This window comes from Poromitra crassiceps (assembly GCF_964638095.1).
Source record: "Poromitra crassiceps genome assembly, chromosome: 2".
NCBI classification, from domain to species: Eukaryota; Metazoa; Chordata; class Actinopteri; order Beryciformes; family Melamphaidae; genus Poromitra; species Poromitra crassiceps.
Genome location: NC_139624.1, coordinates 22,840,792 through 22,860,536, shown reverse-complemented (window position 1 = coordinate 22,860,536; position 19,745 = coordinate 22,840,792). Strand labels below are relative to the sequence as shown.

At 45.1% G+C, this 19,745-nt stretch overlaps 1 protein-coding gene across 1 annotated transcript in view; it reads left to right on the top strand.

The window, feature by feature from the left end:
* The window catches only part of mical3b (microtubule associated monooxygenase, calponin and LIM domain containing 3b), a gene marked incomplete at both ends in the record, with an annotated part of 33,933 nt that extends 15,094 nt beyond the window's left edge, over positions 1-18,839 (top strand). The window contains 15 exons of the mRNA XM_083661583.1: positions 2,404-2,578; positions 4,959-5,071; positions 6,992-7,070; positions 7,181-7,373; positions 8,303-8,487; positions 9,022-9,090; positions 10,277-11,182; positions 11,291-11,385; positions 13,181-13,273; positions 14,074-14,319; positions 15,906-15,999; positions 16,200-16,250; positions 17,195-17,294; positions 17,897-17,970; positions 18,655-18,839. Of these exons, the coding sequence (XP_083517709.1) occupies positions 2,404-2,578; positions 4,959-5,071; positions 6,992-7,070; positions 7,181-7,373; positions 8,303-8,487; positions 9,022-9,090; positions 10,277-11,182; positions 11,291-11,385; positions 13,181-13,273; positions 14,074-14,319; positions 15,906-15,999; positions 16,200-16,250; positions 17,195-17,294; positions 17,897-17,970; positions 18,655-18,839 (2,658 nt within the window). The remainder of the gene's footprint in view (positions 1-2,403; positions 2,579-4,958; positions 5,072-6,991; positions 7,071-7,180; positions 7,374-8,302; positions 8,488-9,021; positions 9,091-10,276; positions 11,183-11,290; positions 11,386-13,180; positions 13,274-14,073; positions 14,320-15,905; positions 16,000-16,199; positions 16,251-17,194; positions 17,295-17,896; positions 17,971-18,654) is intronic.
* Between the last annotated feature and the right edge of the window lie 906 nt (positions 18,840-19,745).

The window sequence follows — 19,745 nt, the reverse complement described above, 5'->3', positions numbered from 1 at the left end:
CTGAATCTCTCAGCTTCACCTTTAGATAGATGAATCTCTCAGCTTCATCCTTTAGATAGATGAATCTCTCAGCTTCAGCCTTTAGATAGATGAATCTCTCAGCCTCACCCTTTAGATAGATGAATATTGAATGTTTTGTTTAGCTTGTTTTTTTCTTTTTCATTTTTATTCTTTGCCTGGTATCAGATGGAAAGAAGGCTCACAGAATCCATCATTTAAATCAAGTCATTCTCTCACTTGAACACATTTGGAGTCCTTTCTTGCTTTCTTTAACAATGGACCATGGTTCTTTGAGAAGAGCCTACAGAGTTCCTGGGGGGTGAGGCCCTGCTCAAAGGCTTTGATGTTCACTTATCAGCAAGGGTTGCATGATGTGCTGGAGTCACAGAGGACCAGACTGGTGCTGTGTGTGTGTGTGTGTGTGTGTGTGTGTGTGTGTGTGTGTGTGTGTGTGTGTGTGTGTGTGTGTGTGTGTGTGTGTGTGTGTGTGTGTGCGTGTGCGTGTGCGTGTGCTTTTCTAGTGTATATTTCTGTAACTCTTCAGGCCATGCGGCATGTGATGATGCGGCAGCTGAATATCATACACAATATCAACATATCAGCACCTCGTCGCTACAGAAGGCCAGTGAATAGTTTCTATTGAGAGTTTGTATATTGCCTTCTTGAGTTTAGAAAGAAATTAAATAGGTTAACATACACCCCGGGCCTATCAACAACTGAGTCAGCAGTCGTCTCTGTGGCTGTCTCGTTCTGTGCATTTAGCTATTATCTTTCTACAACTGTCTATATTGTATGAAACTGTATCAATGTGTGTTTGTGTGTGTTTGGTTGCTGAACTTGTTGTCTGTTAGAGGGATGCACAATATTGGATTATTTTGTGTGTGTGGCCAATATCCAAGATGCCGATATTTTCCAACTCTTTTGGCCGATTGCCGATGCCGTTACCGATAATATGCGCACATTTTTTACAACTAATTTCAGAGAACATCAACTCTCTCCTGTAGTGTGGAATTAAGACATTACTATGCTATTCTTATCGTGATGGCCCACTGGCAGGACTCAGCATTGCAGGCATAGGACAACAGATGATCAGTAAGAAGAAGAAAGTAGAGTCCGCACACTTTATTAAGTTTACTTGCGTTTCGGTCATGGCGACGACCTTCATCAGAATGATGAACTGGCAGATGCAGACATAAATACAATGCTTTTCCAAAATGTACACATTCACTGGGCAAAACTATTTAAACTTAGGTTATGTAAAAGATGCCATATTTTTATGGAACATTTTCTTTCAAGCAAAACTGCAAGATTCATCCTACTTAAACAAGCTTAGATGATGCTCTGCATGGGTTAGGATTAGCGTCATTTAAGCGTTATTTTATCGTCCTGTCATATCAGCAGAAATGTTTGTTTTGGGCCGATGCTGATATTTCATTAAAAAGCCTAATACTGATGACGTGCTAATATCATTGTGCATCCCTAGTTATTGTCTTTACCTGTTTGTCTGTCTGTCTGTGTGTCTTGTGTGTCTGTGTGTCTTGTGTGTTTCTTTTCCTGCCGTTGATAGCAGTTCATTCAGATGTACAGTGGGGGAGTAAGCTCTTTGGCTGAGCAAATAACCAATCAGCTTCAAAGTCAGGAGGACGCTAAGCCCACTCCTGACAGGAGGGAATCGGTAAGGGATGGTTGGATTCACCCCTCACTTTCTTGACATTGACGACACCATACGTGTCTTACGTATGCTATTGACTGTATTGCAAGGGAACTCAGATAATAACTAACTTGGAATTAACACTATCAATCACACTCACATACTCAAATAGGGCCATATGATTTCCCCAATGCAGAAAAAAAACAACCGAACCATGGAATTTCATAATAAAAATAGAATCAAACTGTAAAACATGGAATATTGCAGGATTGTCCATATTGGCTGGAATTGAAAAAAGTAGGCCTAATTACCAAAATCACAAGTAGACCTAATTATTGGAGTACCCTAAAGGATTTCGTAATTGTAAAATTGTCCTGGAGAAATCATGCCGTTTTTGATTGGGGTGTTTTGAGAGGGGGTTCGGTCTTGCGTAGGACGCTTACATCGTCACCTCACAACTTGTTTGTCACTTTGAGAAATGTGTCGAAGAGGCTGTCTGCAAGAGCCAGGTCATGATATGTGTGTGTGTGCGCGTGTGCGCGCGTGTTTGTGTGTGTGTATAAAATACACAACAATCGATCCTAACCCCTAAATTAAAATTTAAATGGAAAACAAAACGGATTTCATATGGCCCTACTCAAAACTTAAAACCGAACATGACGGCAAAACAGAATTCTCTTTCTTATCTTATCTTCTGATGTCTCAACAGTCTTCTGATGGATTCTCTCTCTTCTCTCTCTGCACATGCCTAGGCCGTGCGCTCGCTGTTTGCAGGTGCCAGCGACGTGTGTTTCTTCTGCGGTAAGCGTGTGTATGTGATGGAGAGGCTGAGTGCAGAGGGCCTGTTCTTCCACCGCAGCTGCTTCCAGTGTGCTGACTGCTGCAGCGCCCTCCGTCCGGCGTCCTACGCCTACGACGGCCTCAACGGTGAGCCCAGCCAGCAGGGCAGACTGTGAGGTGTGAGCAGAGCAGACTGTGAGGTGTGAGGAGGGCAGACTGTGAGGTGTGAGGAGAGCAGACTGTGAGGTGTGAGGAGAGCAGACTGTGAGGTGTGAGGAGAGCAGACTGTGAGGTGAGAGGAGAGGAGACTGTGAGGTGTGAGGAGAGGAGACTGTGAGGTGTGAGCATGGCAGACTGTGAGGTGTGAGGAGAGCAGACTGTGAGGTGTGAAGAGAGCAGACTGTGAGGTGTGAGGAGAGCAGACTGTGAGGTGTGAGGAGAGCAGACTGTGAGGTGTGAGGAGAGCAGACTGTGAGGTGTGAGGAGTGCAGACTGTGAGGTGTGAGGAGAGCAGACTGTGAGGTGTGAGGAGAGGAGACTGTGAGGTGTGAGGAGAGCAGACTGTGAAGTGTGAGGAGAGCAGACTGTGAGGTGTGAGGAGAGCAGACTGTGAGGTGTGAGGAGGGGAGACTGAGGTGTGAGCAGAGCAGACTGTGAGGTGTGAGGAGAGCAGACTGTGAGGTGTGGGGAGAGCAGACTGTGAGGTGTGAGGAGAGCAGACTATGAGGTGTGAGGAGAGCAGACTGTGAGGTGTGAGGAGAGCAGACTGTGAGGTGTGAGGAGTGCAGACTGTGAGGTGTGAGGAGAGCAGACTGAGGTGTGAGGAGAGCAGACTGTGAGGTGTGAGGAGAGCAGACTGTGAGGTGTGAGGAGAGGAGACTGTGAGGTGTGAGGAGAGCAGACTGAGGTGTGAGGAGAGCAGACTGTGAGGTGTGAGGAGAGCAGACTGTGAGGTGTGAGGAGAGCAGACTGTGAGGTGTGAGGAGAGCAGACTGTGAGGTGAGAGGAGAGCAGACTGTGAGGTGTGAGGAGAGCAGACTGTGAGGTGTGAGGAGAGCAGACTGTGAGGTGTGAGGAGAGCAGACTGTGAGGTGTGAGGAGAGCAGACTGTGAGGTGAGAGGAGAGCAGACTGTGAGGTGTGAGGAGAGCAGACTGTGAGGTGTGAGGAGTGCAGACTGTGAGGTGTGAGGAGAGCAGACTGAGGTGTGAGGAGAGCAGACTGTGAGGTGTGAGGAGAGCAGACTGTGAGGTGTGAGGAGAGCAGACTGTGAGGTGTGAGGAGAGCAGACTGTGAGGTGAGAGGAGAGCAGACTGTGAGGTGTGAGGAGAGCAGACTGTGAGGTGTGAGGAGAGCAGACTGTGAGGTGTGAGGAGAGCAGACTGTGAGGTGTGAGGAGAGCAGACTGTGAGGTGAGAGGAGAGCAGACTGTGAGGTGTGAGGAGAGCAGACTGTGAGGTGTGAGGAGTGCAGACTGTGAGGTGTGAGGAGAGCAGACTGAGGTGTGAGGAGAGCAGACTGTGAGGTGTGAGGAGAGCAGACTGTGAGGTGTGAGGAGAGGAGACTGTGAGGTGTGAGGAGAGCAGACTGTGAGGTGTGAGGAGAGCAGACTGTGAGGTGTGAGGAGAGCAGACTGTGAGGTGTGAGGAGAGCAGACTGTGAGGTGTGAGGAGAGCAGACTGTGAGGTGTGAGGAGAGCAGACTGTGAGGTGTGAGGAGAGCAGACTGTGAGGTGTGAGGAGAGCAGGGGGGGGGGGGGGTTCAGTTTGAAAAGTGATGTGCTCAAGGCATATTGAGGGCTGCCACCAAAAGTTCATCTTTAACGGGTTCAACGGGTGTCGTGTGACAATGAAAGACGGGTTTGTCTTCTTCTATATATCCATACAGTATCTATATCATCCCTACCACGCGCGCACGCACACACACGCACGCACGCACACACACAATTGGTGTGTTGAATGTCGTACTGAAAGGGGCCTTAGAGAGCAACACTATCTGCGTCTGTGTTTACGTGCATCAGACAGCCACAAAGGCCATCTTGTGTCTTTGAAGGATGCGCTGTTTTGCACCCCTCTCTCCCAGCCGAGGGCTGGAGGGAGGTGCCCACACCTCTCCTGGATCATATTCAAACTCAGAAGCCAGTCAGAAGCGAGCTGTCACATGACGGCCGTTCAAAACCTGAGGCGGGAGAACATGTTTGCATCTGGGGTATTTATACAAGGCCCGCCGACTGGCCTCGCTACTACTTCTAAACTGACCTGGGATCTGTGTTTACCTGTACTTTCACACAGCAACTCTCCCTCATGGAGGCATCAGATCGTAAGCTATATCCATCTTCTTCTCATCTTAAAAAGTTACATGTCACTGTTTATAGCACAGGGCATTTATTCTTTGCTGGACAGACCGTAGGTAAAAACTCTTATTCCACAAGCTGTCATCCTGCATAAACATGTCTCTTAGCTGGTCACGTTTGGGTTGATGTTGTGTCTCTACACTGAGGCTCTAAAGGGTTGGTTGTTCTGTTGCAGGGAGGTTTTACTGCCCGCAGCACTATGACCTGCGCCTCAGCGCTCCTACCCAGAGGAAGAGACCGGCGCTCAGCATCTCATCCGACACTACTGTCTCTCAGCGGACCTCAATAGTAAGAAACTCTTTTTTTCTAGGGCTTCGAAATACAGGTTTATACATGCATGTGTTCAGGGGTGTAGTGGTAAATACAGAGGTGGGTAAACTATCCAAGGTGAGTAGTTTGGCCACCTTGTTTGTACCTGTATCATTGATTGATACAGGTGATCTGAAAATACAGTAGGTGAGTGAACTCTCTGCCTTCATGTATGTTTACCCTCCACTACGCCCCCTGCATGTCTTATGTATAACCATGACTTTGTGTAAGATGAAACTTCATTAATTAATACAGAAGCAAAAGCTATAGGACATAGCATGAAGAACGAAACATAGAATATGGGCTGAAAAATATATTAAAAAGAAAGGAAAAGAAAAGTTGAACCTTGGTTTGGAAATTAGCTTGGTGCAGCAGCAAAAGTAATACGATACAACAGGGAGAAGGTAAATGCAATATGCATGCCACTAGAGACTAGAATATAAAAATAAGCAATGCAGAATGGTAGAAATAATAAAACAATAGGAATAAAAAGAATGAAATACAATATTGAAAGCCATCAAATAGAATCGTAACAATTGTGGGGTAATATAAACATACTACCATACATTTCAACACATGATAAGTAGACTGTTGGTCGCATCCATATACTTCCAACAGAGTTTGCAAAGTGCTTTTGGCAGTTAGAATAAAAGCAGAATACTTCAATGAATGACAATGAAAAAAGCAATGGAACAATGTGAAACAGGAATTAAATGAAAATAAGAAACGAGGAGAAGAGCAACATTCAAGTCAATACTCGGACAACAGTAAAATAAAACACAAAATAAAATACTACAGATCAAATCAAATTAAAACAAGATATTAAATGTCAGATCTAGTTAGGTGCCTTCTCTGATAAAAATCCTTTGAGATATGCTTGTGATGGATATATATGCTTGATATGGAATTTGAAAAAATGTATTGAAAATGTTGTGGTTCAGGTCCGATACACACATAATTCTAGCTTTGATGTTGTTGTAGAGCCACTTTGAGTCCACAGTTTTTGTTGACGTGAAGAATAATGTTCAGATAGAGGGATGCTCTTATTACCCAGCTGCTGTCTGCATACATTATATCAAATACACCCACCAGAATCACTTCCAGTCAAGAAATAGGAAAAATGGAAAAATATGTCATTTTAAAATGGACAGCATCTAGGATCCCTGCCAATCATCTCACATATTCTGATGTCGCTGTGAAGAACAGTCTTCATCAATAGGACGAATCAGCGTGACGTCACAACAACAACAAATCCCCCAGAAATGCGGAACTAGTTAACTAGTATGAGTTGTGCCAAACAAACATTAATATCTCAAAAACTATGCATGACATCACTTATATTTTTGACATTCTGATTGAGAGCAGAATTAGCTCAAGAGTCTGATGTATAATATATGCATGTCATGTTAAAGTTGTGTGAACTGTTGCATTTTTTTTATTGTACACCGCACAGCCGGGGCGCTAGAGTGAGCACTCAAGGCTGGCTCCATAGGGTTCCATTGCCGTTTCCCCCCGGAAACGCAGTTTGTTTACCAAAATGCTGCTCGGCTGATCCCTCGTATACAGTGATGTGATGTATTTAGCAGCCAGGGGCAAGATGTCTGCTGCCTTAAATCATATTGAACAGCAGACAAACTCTTCAAGACAAATCAAGGTCTGGAAAAATTCTCTGAAGTTGTTTTATTGGAAATGTGTGTGTCGGAACGCCGGCCATATAAATAATCAAACTTGACCTTAAAAATAAGATTAAAAAAAATAAAAAATAAAGGAAATTGAGATTTATACAGTGAGAATTGTGTGTGTGTGTGTGTGTGTGTGTGTGTGTGTGTGTGTGTGTGTGTGTGTGTGTGTGTGTGTGTGTGTGTGTGTGTGTGTGTGTGTGTGTGTGTGCGCGTGAAGGGTTCACTGTCAGTGCCTGGAGCTTCATCCACTGACACCCAAACTCCCACACCCGCTGCACCGGACCGCCGAACATCAGGTGAGCCCGCCGCCCGTTAGCCCAACTCTCATGGTGCACGTTGCACACTGGCATGGGCTCCTTTAAACAGGAATCAATGTGGACTTTAGTGTGTGTATGTGTCTTCCCAGCGGCTTCGCTGATGGACCGGGAGGCGGCACTCACCAAGAGGGTGCGGGGGGGCACCCCGGAGCGCATCGAGCTGGAGAACTGCCGCCTGACACCAGGGGGCGCCGATCTGCCCGAGGAGACAGAGGAGATCCCAGAGGAGACACTCGCCCACTACAACCTCAGTCTGCTGGAGAGAAACGCTGAGGGATCAAGGTCAGGACCATAGACTGTACATAATATAGACAGAGTCAGCATGTGGCTGTCGCCATCTTGGGGTCCTTGTGCGCGAGACGGCACAAGACCAGGCCTTCCCAGAGCCGCAGCTCCGCCTGTTGTTGGTCCATGATCGGCAAGCTGGAGGTCACTGGATAGGCCACCTGTCAATCACGCCCAAAGCATAGTCTTTTCTATTGTCTATTTCACTCTAAACGGGTGAGTTATATAAAAATTCACTCCCTGTATAATTTTTATGAAAGGTGAAATTAGCTATATAAACCAAAACCGTGTTTTGAACCAAGCTGTAAACATGCTTAATCCTGTTATAAAGTCGGGCATTTTAACATGGGGGTGAAAGGGGAATCACTTCTTTTTGGAGCCAGCCTGCCTCAAGTGGCCATTCGAGCTACTACAGCTTTCAGTATCACTTCCCCTGTCAAACCTTGAGCTAGCCCACTGGTTAACTGGCTCCAAATCCACACTTCATCCATTCCACCAGGGGGCCCTCAAGCTGACTTTCTGCAGACTTCCAGAGAGTCCGCTTGGGCTGCAGACTTCACCACACTTCGCTTATTTAATTACCCAAAATTAATTACGGACGTGACGTTGTCATTTTTCCACTTGCCAAACAAAAAACAAAAAACGTATTATGAACATGTAAAACATTGACTTTATTAAAACGTTACTTGAATCATGTAGGCCAGAAATAATATTCAACCATATCATGACACACAGAATGTATTGTAGAAGTGCAGGCCATAATGCATTTTATTATTGTAGTCCTCAATGCCATTGAACACATCAGGCCACAAGTCTGGAGGCTGGACATTTGGACAGTGTCTCTCTTTCTTTGTTCAGCCCAACCCCCCCCGCCCCCTTCCTCTCATTGGGTTGTTGTGGAGACAGTAAACATCTCTTTTCTCCAGCTCTGAGTCGGAGATGGAGGAGGAGAAGGAGAGGGAGAAGCAGGGCCGGCGGCGTGTGACCTCGGAGCGGGCCAGAGCCTCCTGGAGGCAAGCGCTGGAACTACACACCCGCCTCAGAGGAGAGGACGAGGACGAAGAGGAGGATGGAGAGGTTGAAGAGGAGGGAGGCAATGAGTCTAGTGACGGTACGCTTACTGCTATTTTACAGCTTTTGATTCCTCATATAGAGAGCCAAAGTCACGCCCCCTTCCGGTGTAGGCGTACGAACCAAGGGATTTCATCCGCCATTTATTTTTCCATAGACATTTCGTAAAATGTTTCTAAAAATAGATTTACTTGGTCAAACCAAGTGATTCAGCTATATTTAGAATCAGGGGAGACTATAGAAAATGCCACTCCGACCAAAGAAAGTATAATAATAGTGAATTAAAAAAACAAATCAACGTTGTTGTTTTTTAAGTTTTGGTCTGAGTGAAATGTTCTATGCTCTCTCCTGATTTTGTCTATGGGAAAATAAACAGCGGATGAAATCCCTTGGTTCGTATGCCTAACCCAGAAGAGGGTGTGACTTTGGCTCTCTATTATCTACTCCCTTCTTATCGCAAACATTTCTGTACATACTGTAACTGTGCAGTTTCCTTGTCTGGTCTGGAGCAGTGTGCATTGTGGTAATGTGTGTGTGTTGTGCTGTGGTGCGGTGTGTATCTCTCTATTGATAGAAGGGGAGTATAGCCCTTGGGAGATGGAGCGCCGTTCAGGCCTGTGGCTCCTACTAGAGGAGGAGACAGGTAGTGTTGAAACAAGGGAGAAAGCTAACTCTACTACATGCATATAAACATGTGATTATGGTCATTTTGCTGCTTTTAACACTTTTCTTTTCTTCATTTGATCTTTTCTTTAATAACTTTCATAATATTTCATTATTTAAATTGGTGTGTTTTTTTTTTTTTTTTTACACTGCTTCCTTTCTCTCATCTTGATGGTCGAGCCACCAAAGTAACACATGCAGTAATAGTTTTCTGTTTTGTGTTACTACAAGCTCACAGTTAAAGGGACAATTCACCCCAAATCCAAAATACATATTTTTCCTAGATCGTTTTGGTATGAATTGCCGAGTTTTGGAGATTCTGGCTGTAGAGAGCCTTCTCTCCAATACAATGGAACTGGATGGCACTTGGCTTGTGGTGTCTCTTTCCAGAGATCATGACCTGGTTTCTCAAGATAATCCGCAGACCTTGTTGTGAACAGTTTCAAGTAGGGACTATAGAGTACGACAGGGATGACGTATTTTTGTAGCTGGAGGGCGGCAGTCCCAACATGTTGGAGCTTCGGGGAAAAAGTGAATGGGGGATTTCACTTAAATGCATAAAATAACATCTGTGGTTAACAAAAGTTTATGGGAGTGGTAATTTTGTGTTCAGCATGATAATCTTCACAAACGTGAATCACTTTTATGGCTTTTGAAACGTAAAAATGTAAATTGAAACGTAAAAGTCATAAAAGTGAAAAATCACTTTTATGACTTTTGACTAAAACCCCATTCACTTTTCCCCTGAAGATCCAACATGCTACTTCCGGACTTATTCCTGCCGTGTCTTATCTTTTGACCACACTACACTCGATAGTTGCTAGCTGCTGCCAGTTTACAGCTACAACAAGGTCTGTGGATTATCTTGAGTAACCGGGTTATGATTTCTGGAAAGAGACATTGCTGTTGAGTTTTTCAAATGTGTGTGTTTTTTTTAGCACCATAAGCCGAATGCCATTCAGTTCCATTATATTTGAGAGAAGGCAGACATTTCTACGGCCAATATCTCCAAAACTCGGCAACTCACACCAAAAGACGTGAGAGGAAATGATGTATTTTTGATTTTGGAATGAACTGGCCCTTTAACCTCCTGATTTGTTTGTTTGTTTGTTGTTTTCTTTATTTCTCCTTTCCTCACTAACCTTCCCCCTCCCCTTTTCCTCCAGAAGAGGAGTTATCTCATCCTCCTCTCGCTACCAAGAACAACCCCTCGGCTGGGAGGATCTCCTCCTCAAACACTAACACACACATGCCCGCCGAAGCCCCGGAGCCTGGCCGCACCACGCCCGACACGCACCCCCATGACCCGGCCGGCCTCCCCGACACCACCTTCTTCTCACCCACGCCTTCCACGCTTCAAAACGTGGCTCCTGCGTGGTCTCCGCCCCTCCACAGCACCCCCTCCGCCCTTCCCTTCTCCCTCACCTCCACTCCTGTCTCCGCTGCCCCGACCACGGACAGCTCCTCCGCCTTCTCGTCCCTCTCCACCACGTCTGGCTGCTCGCCCGGCTCCCAGGACGGAGGCGGGGAGGAGCGGGACGAGAAGCCACGGGAGAGGAAGGAGCGACGGGCGGAGGCAAGCAGCAGCTCCGGCGTGGGCGTGAACAGCAGCTCCACGTCCGACTCGTCCGCCTCCGTCACCCTGGAGCCCGCCGTGGTGCTGCGGGGAGCCGGTGGAGGGCGTTTGGGCGAGGTCATGTGCTACGGCCACGTGGGGGAATCTTTTGTGGATGTCAACCCCGAGTTGCCGCCGCTCCTCTGGCATCCCGAGGTGGAGACGGAGAGGAAGAAGAAGGACGAGGGCAGGGAGGACACTAGGTCCATGGACCTGAACCCACCCCGTCCCCCCCTCACCCCACCGCAAGGCGGGTCCGTCTTCATGCAGCTGAAGGGCCTCCGGGACTCCCAGGCAGAGGAGGGGGGAGGAGCCAGGGCGCTCTGGAAGGCCGTCTTCTCTGGGAGCAAGAAGGACAGAAAGAAGAGGGACGGGACGTCTCATCCAGGCAAGGCAGGGGGTACAACCCCTAGACAGAAGGGGATGAAGGAAGCCACCAAACCCAGAAGAGCCACAGGTATGGCCATGCAACAACTCTCCACCCCTACTACTACCACCACCACCACCACCACCACCACACAGTGATAATACAACATTGATTTTTATTTGATTTTCCTCTTTCTAGATTCCCAGTTCAGGGGCCGGCCAAGTTGGACGGAGGAATCGGAGATCGCCTGTTCCACCGTGCTGCAGAGATGCTCGCTCAACCCCAGAGCCAATGTAAGCCCTGCACCACTGAGCTCAGACCATTATAGGCCGTATAAAAACACGGAAGTAGCCACCGTGACGTGACGTCACCCATTGCTTCACGGACTCCCGTTTTGAAGCGTCGAGTTTGGCATTTTGACCGTCGCCATCTTTTTTTTTTTTGGAGCCAGAAGCAGCTAGCGTGAGACCAGGGCTTTCGCACTCCGCCGCAGCATCGCCTGCTATTTGTCCGTGATCGACCAGCTGTGAGGATCACTGGACAGGCAATCTGTCAATCACACCCCAAAACATACTCGTCGACTATATCGTCTATTTGACTCTAAACGGGACCATAATTAAAATGAACATCATGCTGTATTGAAGAAGACTGACTAGTGATTGAGAGCATAAACTCATTAGGAAAGTGTTTACTGACGTCATACATCAAGTGAGAAGTACAATCCATACAATCGGACTTCTTTTTGCAGGCCATTCGAAACAATGTAGGTTTAAGGAACTTCCGCATTGGCTTCATTTTTCAGAACCAGAGGATGCCCTTGGGTTTAGACCCACATATGGGGACCAATAGTGTCCTTTTATTATGCCTCCGCCCGCCGGGGATAGCCAGGCCGGAGGCATTATGGATCCGGGTTGTCCGTACGTACGTACGTACGTACGTACGTCCGATGTTCGTTAACGCGATATCTGAGGAACGCCTTGACGGAATTTCATAAAATTTGCCTCAAACATCGACTTAGACTCAAGGATGATCTGATTAGATTTTGGTGGTCAAAGGTCAAGGTCACTGTGACCTCTCGAACGCCATTTTCAAGATTGTTAACGCGATATCTCAGGAACTCCTTGACGGAATTTCATCAAATTTGCCTCAAACATCGAATTGGACTCAAAGATGAACTGATTAGATTTTGGTGATCAAAAGTCAAAGGCCAAGGTCACTGTGACCTCTCGAACGCCATTTTCAAGCTCGTTAACGCGATATCTCAGGAATGCCTTGATGGAATTTCATCAAATTTGCCTCAAACATCGACTTGGACTCAAGCATGGACTGATTAGATTTTGGTAATCAAAGGTCAAAGGTCAAGGTCACTGTGACCTCTCGAACGCCATTTTCAAGCTTGTTAACACGATATCTCAGGAATGCCTTGACGGAGTTTCATCAAATTTGCCTCAAACATCGACTTGGACGCAATGATGAACTGATTAGATTTTCGTGGTCAAAGGTCAAGGTCACTATGACCTCTCCAACACCATTTTCAAGCTTGTTAATGCCATATCTCAGGAATGCCTTGATGGAATTTCATCAAATTTGCCTCAACCATTAACTTGGCCTCAAGGATGAACTGATTACATTTTGGTGGTCAAAGTTCAAGGTCACTGTGACCTCACGAACGCCATTCCCAAGTTCGTTAATGCGATATCTCAAGAACGGCTTGATGGAATTTCTTCTGATTTGGCTCAAACATCGACTTGGACGCAAGGATGAACTGATTCCATTTTGGTTATCAAAGGTCAAAGTTCAAGGTCACTGTGACCTCACACACCCAATTTCCAAGCTCTGTAACGCAACATCTCAGGAGTGCCTTGGCGGAATTTCTTCCAATTTGCCTCAAATGGCGATTTGGACTCAAGAATAAACTAATGGCGGAAGCATAAATCCGCGGTGCGGTCGTTCTAGTTAAACATGTGATCTTGTCCAGTCAGTGTCATCCACCTTTGATTATGATGGATAAGATGCAGAGTGCTAGCATGGTCACATTTTCCAGGCTGAGAAAGCCTCTGCTTAATTGTCCCATTTTGATGTTTGTAGCTGCGTTTGGAACTGTTTGACCTAGCATCAGATATTCAGAAGGTAACGATAAAGGAGGAGGAGGAGGAGGTGGAGACCCAGGAGGCACGGCAGGTATAACTAGTGGTAGATACAGTCCACACACTAGAGAAAAACACCACTTGTGGATAGTAGTAGTAGTAGTAGTTTATTTGACACAATGTAAAATCCACATAAAAAAGCTTCAAATGAAGACAGTTTACATACATTAACACATCTGCCGAGGATTAAGTCCACAATACATACATTAACACATCTGCCGAGGATTAAGTCCACAATAAAGCCAAAGGCTTATTTCCATTGTGATCCTCTTGGTGTGCGGCGCTTGGGGAAGGGGGATGGGGGGAGGATGCCAAGACTGGCAGGTCCAACAAATGCTACAATACACTATTAACAATTTTACTTGTACAAATTACATAAAGACAGCATTTAATATAAAAAGTAATTAATTCACTTCACAGCATTCCAATACAATAATTAATTTACATAATATGCAAAAAAAAAAAAAAAACATACAGCATAACACAATAAAGACTGTGGATAGAGACTGTGGATGTCTTTCCTCTTTCAACTGATCCTAGAAGATATGTTTGACTATCTTAGTTTTGTGAGTTTGTTTTGTTTTGTGCTTGGTGTGTCTTCATTTAGACCGTTTACCTCTTTTCTGTTCGTTTGATGCTTTTTCTTCTTTATTTTTCCAAGCCTGCATATGTGCCCCATGCTCTGGCTTTTAAACGAGCGTATGCCATGAAGGTAGAGTGGACCCACTGAACTAATGACTTTGTCATTACTGTCTGCGCTGCAGTTGATATAACGCATAAAGACCCTGTGCGTTGCTGTGCTACATGTTAACTGCTGTCCTGGTGCTCCTGCAGAGGCACTCGGTGAAGGACAAAACCCCCTCAGAGGAGTCAGATGGGGAGTCGTCATGTCCCACAGAGGTGCTGGGGGTCCTGGTTGGGGGGAAGGAGGCGTCGAGCCTGAGCACCACAGAGACCATGTTCCAGAGAGGTGGCGAGGCCGACGACCAAGACCTGGATGCCAAAATCACACGGCGGGTACAGAGGGCCGTGCGCAAGCAGGCCAAACAAGAGCAACTCAAGAGACTGCACAAAGCCCAGGTGGGTCTACAGTGTTTCCCCAATATGCATGCATTATACAGTATTTTTATTTATTTATTTATTTATTTATTTATTTATTTATTTATTTATTTATTTATTGGGGGGAAAAGAAAATTTTATCAGACTCACTCACACACTATAGTTTAGTATGCCCCCTTAAAGCTTCTAGTTATTTATTTAAATACATACATACACACACTTACCGTATGTAGCCTATCTTCATACACATACTTACTCTCCTACTGTCTATATTGTATCCTTCTTAGAAGAACACCATACATGATTGTGGCTTTATCTGTCATTGACGTCCTTTCCCGAGGATAACAGCTCATCTATATTGAAGCCCTGGCCTCTGTCTTGTTCTATACCACTGTGTCTCCACACTACAGTATCTCTGATGTTTTCATCCCACACAATGTAACCAGTCTGTGTCACAACTCACCCTAACTATGCCTCTCCCTGTATCAACGTATCTATCATGATGTCAGCTCTGTATGCATCAGTGCATCTTATAAAACACTGTAACCACCTCTTTCTCTTTGAAGACAATATATTCCCTGCGCCCATTGTGCACGGGGCATTCGACCATTAAGTCATATAAAATATATTCAAGTAAGCCGAATCTCTGATTCAAGGACTCTCTTACCTTAATTTATTCTGTATCAGAAACTAGTGATATTATGTTGCGCTACAGATGCTTCATATCCATTTCACACACCTGTGAGTAAAGCATAGAAACAAGACACTTTGCGCTTAGCCTACCTGATCATGTCAGCACATTACAGTGCATAGGTGTAGGAAGCACGGGGGACAGGAGGGACATTGTAGGACAGGAGTGTCCAAACTTTTTTGAATTAGATCATGTGAAAATGCCGGGGGGGGGGGGGGGGGGGGGCAGGTGCTTCTCGCATATGGGTTATAAAAAAATCAAATAAAAAATCACATACAATTGTACTTTGTTTACCATCTGAGAACATTAGTTCTGCATGTGCTGTTCCTACCTGAGGGTTCTTCTACAAACTGTATGATAGAACGGTCATCGTTAGGTGAAGGGAAAAAATGCAAATTGAACTTGCTTGATTAACCTGTCTGGAGGACCACATATAGTATATTTTGAGAGACAAGCAGAGGGCCACTTAAAATCTGTCCACGGGCCACAATTGGCCACAGGGCCGGACTTTGGACATGCCTGTTGTAGGAGTAGCCTACTATAGGAATATTATAGTATTACTATAGGAATATTATAGGAGTACTGTAGGAATATTATAGGAATACTAGATCCCTATTGCCAAATACAATTTTATTGACTTATCCTACTAGACAGGACAAGGACTAGGCAGGATGCGCTTTGCAACGAAATAAAAAAAGATTGTGCAAAAAAAAATTGCGTGCACGTGCGATGCTTGCTTCACCACCGCTGCTACAACTCCATCCTATTTGGAAACACTGCTATATCTTTTGTGACAAGGTTTTCTTGGCCACACCTTATTTGTGTGTGTGTGTGTGTGTGTGTGTGTGTTTGTTTGTGTGTGTGTGTGTGTGTGTGTGTGTGTGTGTGTGTGTGTGTGTGTGTGTGTGTCCAACAGATCATCCAGAGGCAGTTGGAGCAGGTGGAGGAGAAGCAGAGACAACTTGAAGAGAGGGGTGTGGTCGTAGAGAAAGCCCTGAGAGGGGAAGCAGGTATACACACACACACACGTCACACACACACACACACACACACACACACACGACACACACACACACACACACACACACACACACACACACACACACACACACACACACACACACACACCAAGGAGCCTACAGCCTACATTGAGTATAATTATTGACTTGTGTGTTCCTATGTTTATCTAACCCTTTGCACTCTGTTGAAGACTACTGGGGAGACTCCAACGACAATGAAGAGCTGGACCTTCACCTGGGTGGTAGGTGACCCTTTTTCCAAATGTGCTGGCCTGGCATGTCCATTATAACAGGGCTTCCTGCACCTGTCTTGAGTCACAAAGCAGTGGCTGCGTGGATATGGCTGTGTCACTGTGACTCGTCACTAAAAGGTCAAAAAGTTGCGGCTAAAACGGTGGATAAACATTGTATTTCCTTTACGTTCTTCACAATAAAAATCCTTCCGCTAGTTTGCCAGTGGAAAGCTTTTTAATGTGAAGCAGCAGCAGGAGGAAATGTTTCCATCAGCTCAGCAGTAACATAACAACTCCAATAAGGCTGAAAGCATCAGGAAACGGTAAAATAAAGCAGATATCTAAAAGTACAAACCGAAATACAGGCGAGAAACTGAACTTCAAACCACAGAGATTCAGTTAGAAGTTACAAAACAGATCTGGACGCAGAGAAGGGGGGTCATCACGAGTTGGCCGCATTGGCAAGAAGTCACCGCTGCCCGTTTGGGTCTGGCGCGCTTTGGCTCGACTCCGGAGAAGGTCCAATTCGGGCGCGGCTCGGCACGTTAAAATTGCTAAATGAAACGCAAATTAGCATGGTGCAGCCAAACGTGCCAATGGAAAAGTGGTATATTATATGTACTCATCCCATCCCATAACAACATGTCAAGGTTATTATAGTGAACTAAAACTAAGACAAAGCTATTGTTTAAAGCGTTGTAAACTGAAATAAAGAGAAAAACTAGACATTTTGGAGAAGAAAAAAACGAAACTGAAATTATTTTAGTTTATTTTAAAAGTAGACAAGGTCAAGGAAAAGTAGATGTGAAATGCCATGTCGTTTTTCGTGTTTTTGTTTACATGCAGGTAAAAAAAATAGAGAAAGAATTTTGGCCATTTTTTTATACTCATTTCCCCCCACATCTCCCTCCCTCTCTCCCTCCCTCCCTCCCTCTCTCTCTCCCTCCCTCCAGGCCTGGGTAAGCTGGATAACCCCGCCCTGATGCAGCAGTGGTTCCAGCTGGTGCAGCAGAAGAACGCTCTGGTGCGCTACGAATCTGAGCTCATGATATTGTGAGTATCTGACCTTCCAACTAATCCAGGATGTGCGTGGGGTTCTTCAATATGAATACTTTTGGACAGTTTGGATGGTGTTCAGACTAGATATATTATATTATATTATATTATATTATATTATATTATATTATATTATATTATATTACGTAGCGCACTCGATTTCTAGGGTGGAGACTCTGGAGACAATGCTTCTTCTTCTTCTTCTTCTTCTAATAATGGCTTTCCAGCAGACTTGACATCTCATCAGTGACATCATCAGTATGTCACTCGAGCACAAGCAGTTACAATGTGATTTTTGTGACACAAACCGTGACATCATCAGTCAGTGACATGGGCGCATCGTCTCCAGAGTTTTCACCCTAGAAATCGAGCGTTACACAAACTTCAACTTTATTATGTAGATATATTATATATATATATATAATATATATATATAATAATATTATATTATATAATATAATTATATAATATAATATCATATATAAATAAATAAATAATTATATAATATAATATAATTATATTATATTATATTATATTATATTATATTATATTAAATTAAATTATATTATATTAACGCTGCTGTTAATTGTGCTTGTCAGCGCGCGAGAGCTGGAGCTGGAGGACAGACAGAGTCGTCTCCAGCAGGAGCTGAGGGAGAGGATGGCTGTGGACGGTACAGTACATTCACCTTACTGTACATTCACAACATGGAAGCCAGTGTCCCGAACTCACTTCACCACTACCAATCATGATTTTTACTGGTCAAAATATACCTAATCCTATAATAAGAATGTGAAGTACGTGTGTGTGTGTGTGTGTGTGAGCAGAATTGTGTTCGGCCACAGCTATGCCATTTTGCGTGCGATTGGCCTGAATCTTTCAGTAAGTGTACAGAGCACCCCTGCACGTGACCTAACAGAGCCAGATTTTTTAATTAGGTAATTAGGGCTGATTAATTGCCCTAATGACCTAATGATTGCCCTAATTACCTAATGATGTAATGTCACTCAAGCAATGATGACATCATCTGGTGACATCACTGATGACATAACTCACGATGTAATAAGTCTGGAGCATCAGCCATGCCAAATTCAAACCCATTATCAGGAAAGCAAAAACTTAAATCACATTGTTTAGCATTTGTATTGAAATTAATTTCTAATACTTTTTGATGCTTACTATAAGACCTAAATTAATAAAACAAAAAAAGAAGAGAAGATCCTAAATTACATAGAAGGTTATTTGGGTTTCCAGGGGCTTGTACAGTACTTGAATAAATGTACTCAATTACTTTCCACCATTGCCCGGGTGTAAAAACGACTCCCGTACCCGTAACACTGTCTGTGCCCGCCTGCAGACCACCTGAAGGGGGCGTCGGAGCTTGGGGAGGAGCGCGTGATCCTGGAAGAGATGCTGGAGGTGGTGGAGCAGAGAGATGCTCTGGTGTCCCTGCTGGAGGAGCAGCGTGTGAGGGAGCGCCAGGAGGATAAAGACTTGGAGGCACTCATGCTGTCCCGGGGCCTGGCCCTCCACTGGGCCTGACCCGCCCAGGCTGCTCCCAGCTGTAGTGCTGTCAACACAACCACAATCAGTGTTTCCCATTCATTACCTAGACCAGTGGTTCTCAAAGTGGGCTCGGTCCTTGAGGGGGTTCCAGGGGGTCACACAATGATATTGACTATTTTGGTCACGGGTTTCATAGTTTCTTTAATAAAACATTTAAAAGCAAAAGTCTTATCAGATGGGGTACCCTGGGACAAAATCCCATCAAATGGGGGTCTGTGGTCTAATTTGCCTTTAGGTGTCCTTGATGTGAAAGGGTTTTGAGAACCACTGGCCTAGACTATGGCCCACCAGTCTCTAATTTGTCCCACCATAATCTAATTTGTTAATTTTGGTTTCAAAGTGCACCAGTTTAACAAGTTTAACTTTAAAATGTAGGCTACTAAAAAAATTTTACGGGGGAGCACTCCCCCGGACCCCCCTAGAGGGTCTGAGGTCCACCAAACACTGCACAATAGGCTACATGGGTTCTCCTCTCTAAGCCTCACCATACTTTGCCTTACATGTGTGTTTCATCCTCCACTTGCCGTTCCGTGAATCTAACTAGAGACACGGCTGTCCCATTTATAGACGCCAAACTTCTGACTCTTCCTAATCTGGTGTTCCCCCACATGCTTGGCCTTTGGAACTGACTCCAATTGGGTGTTCACACCCAACGTGATTTGGGTGTTCACACCCAACGTGATTTTGCAAATTTGCGTGGTGAGATCACATACAAAGTCATTGCAACCACGCGAGCAGACCCCGGCCGGCGTGAATGTGGCGAAGGAAGCGAAATTTCACGGTGCGACCGGGGCGTAGTGGAGGGTAAATGCAGAAATGAGGCAGAGAGTTTACTCACCTATTTTCAGAGCAACTGTATCAATCAATGACGGTAAACAAGAT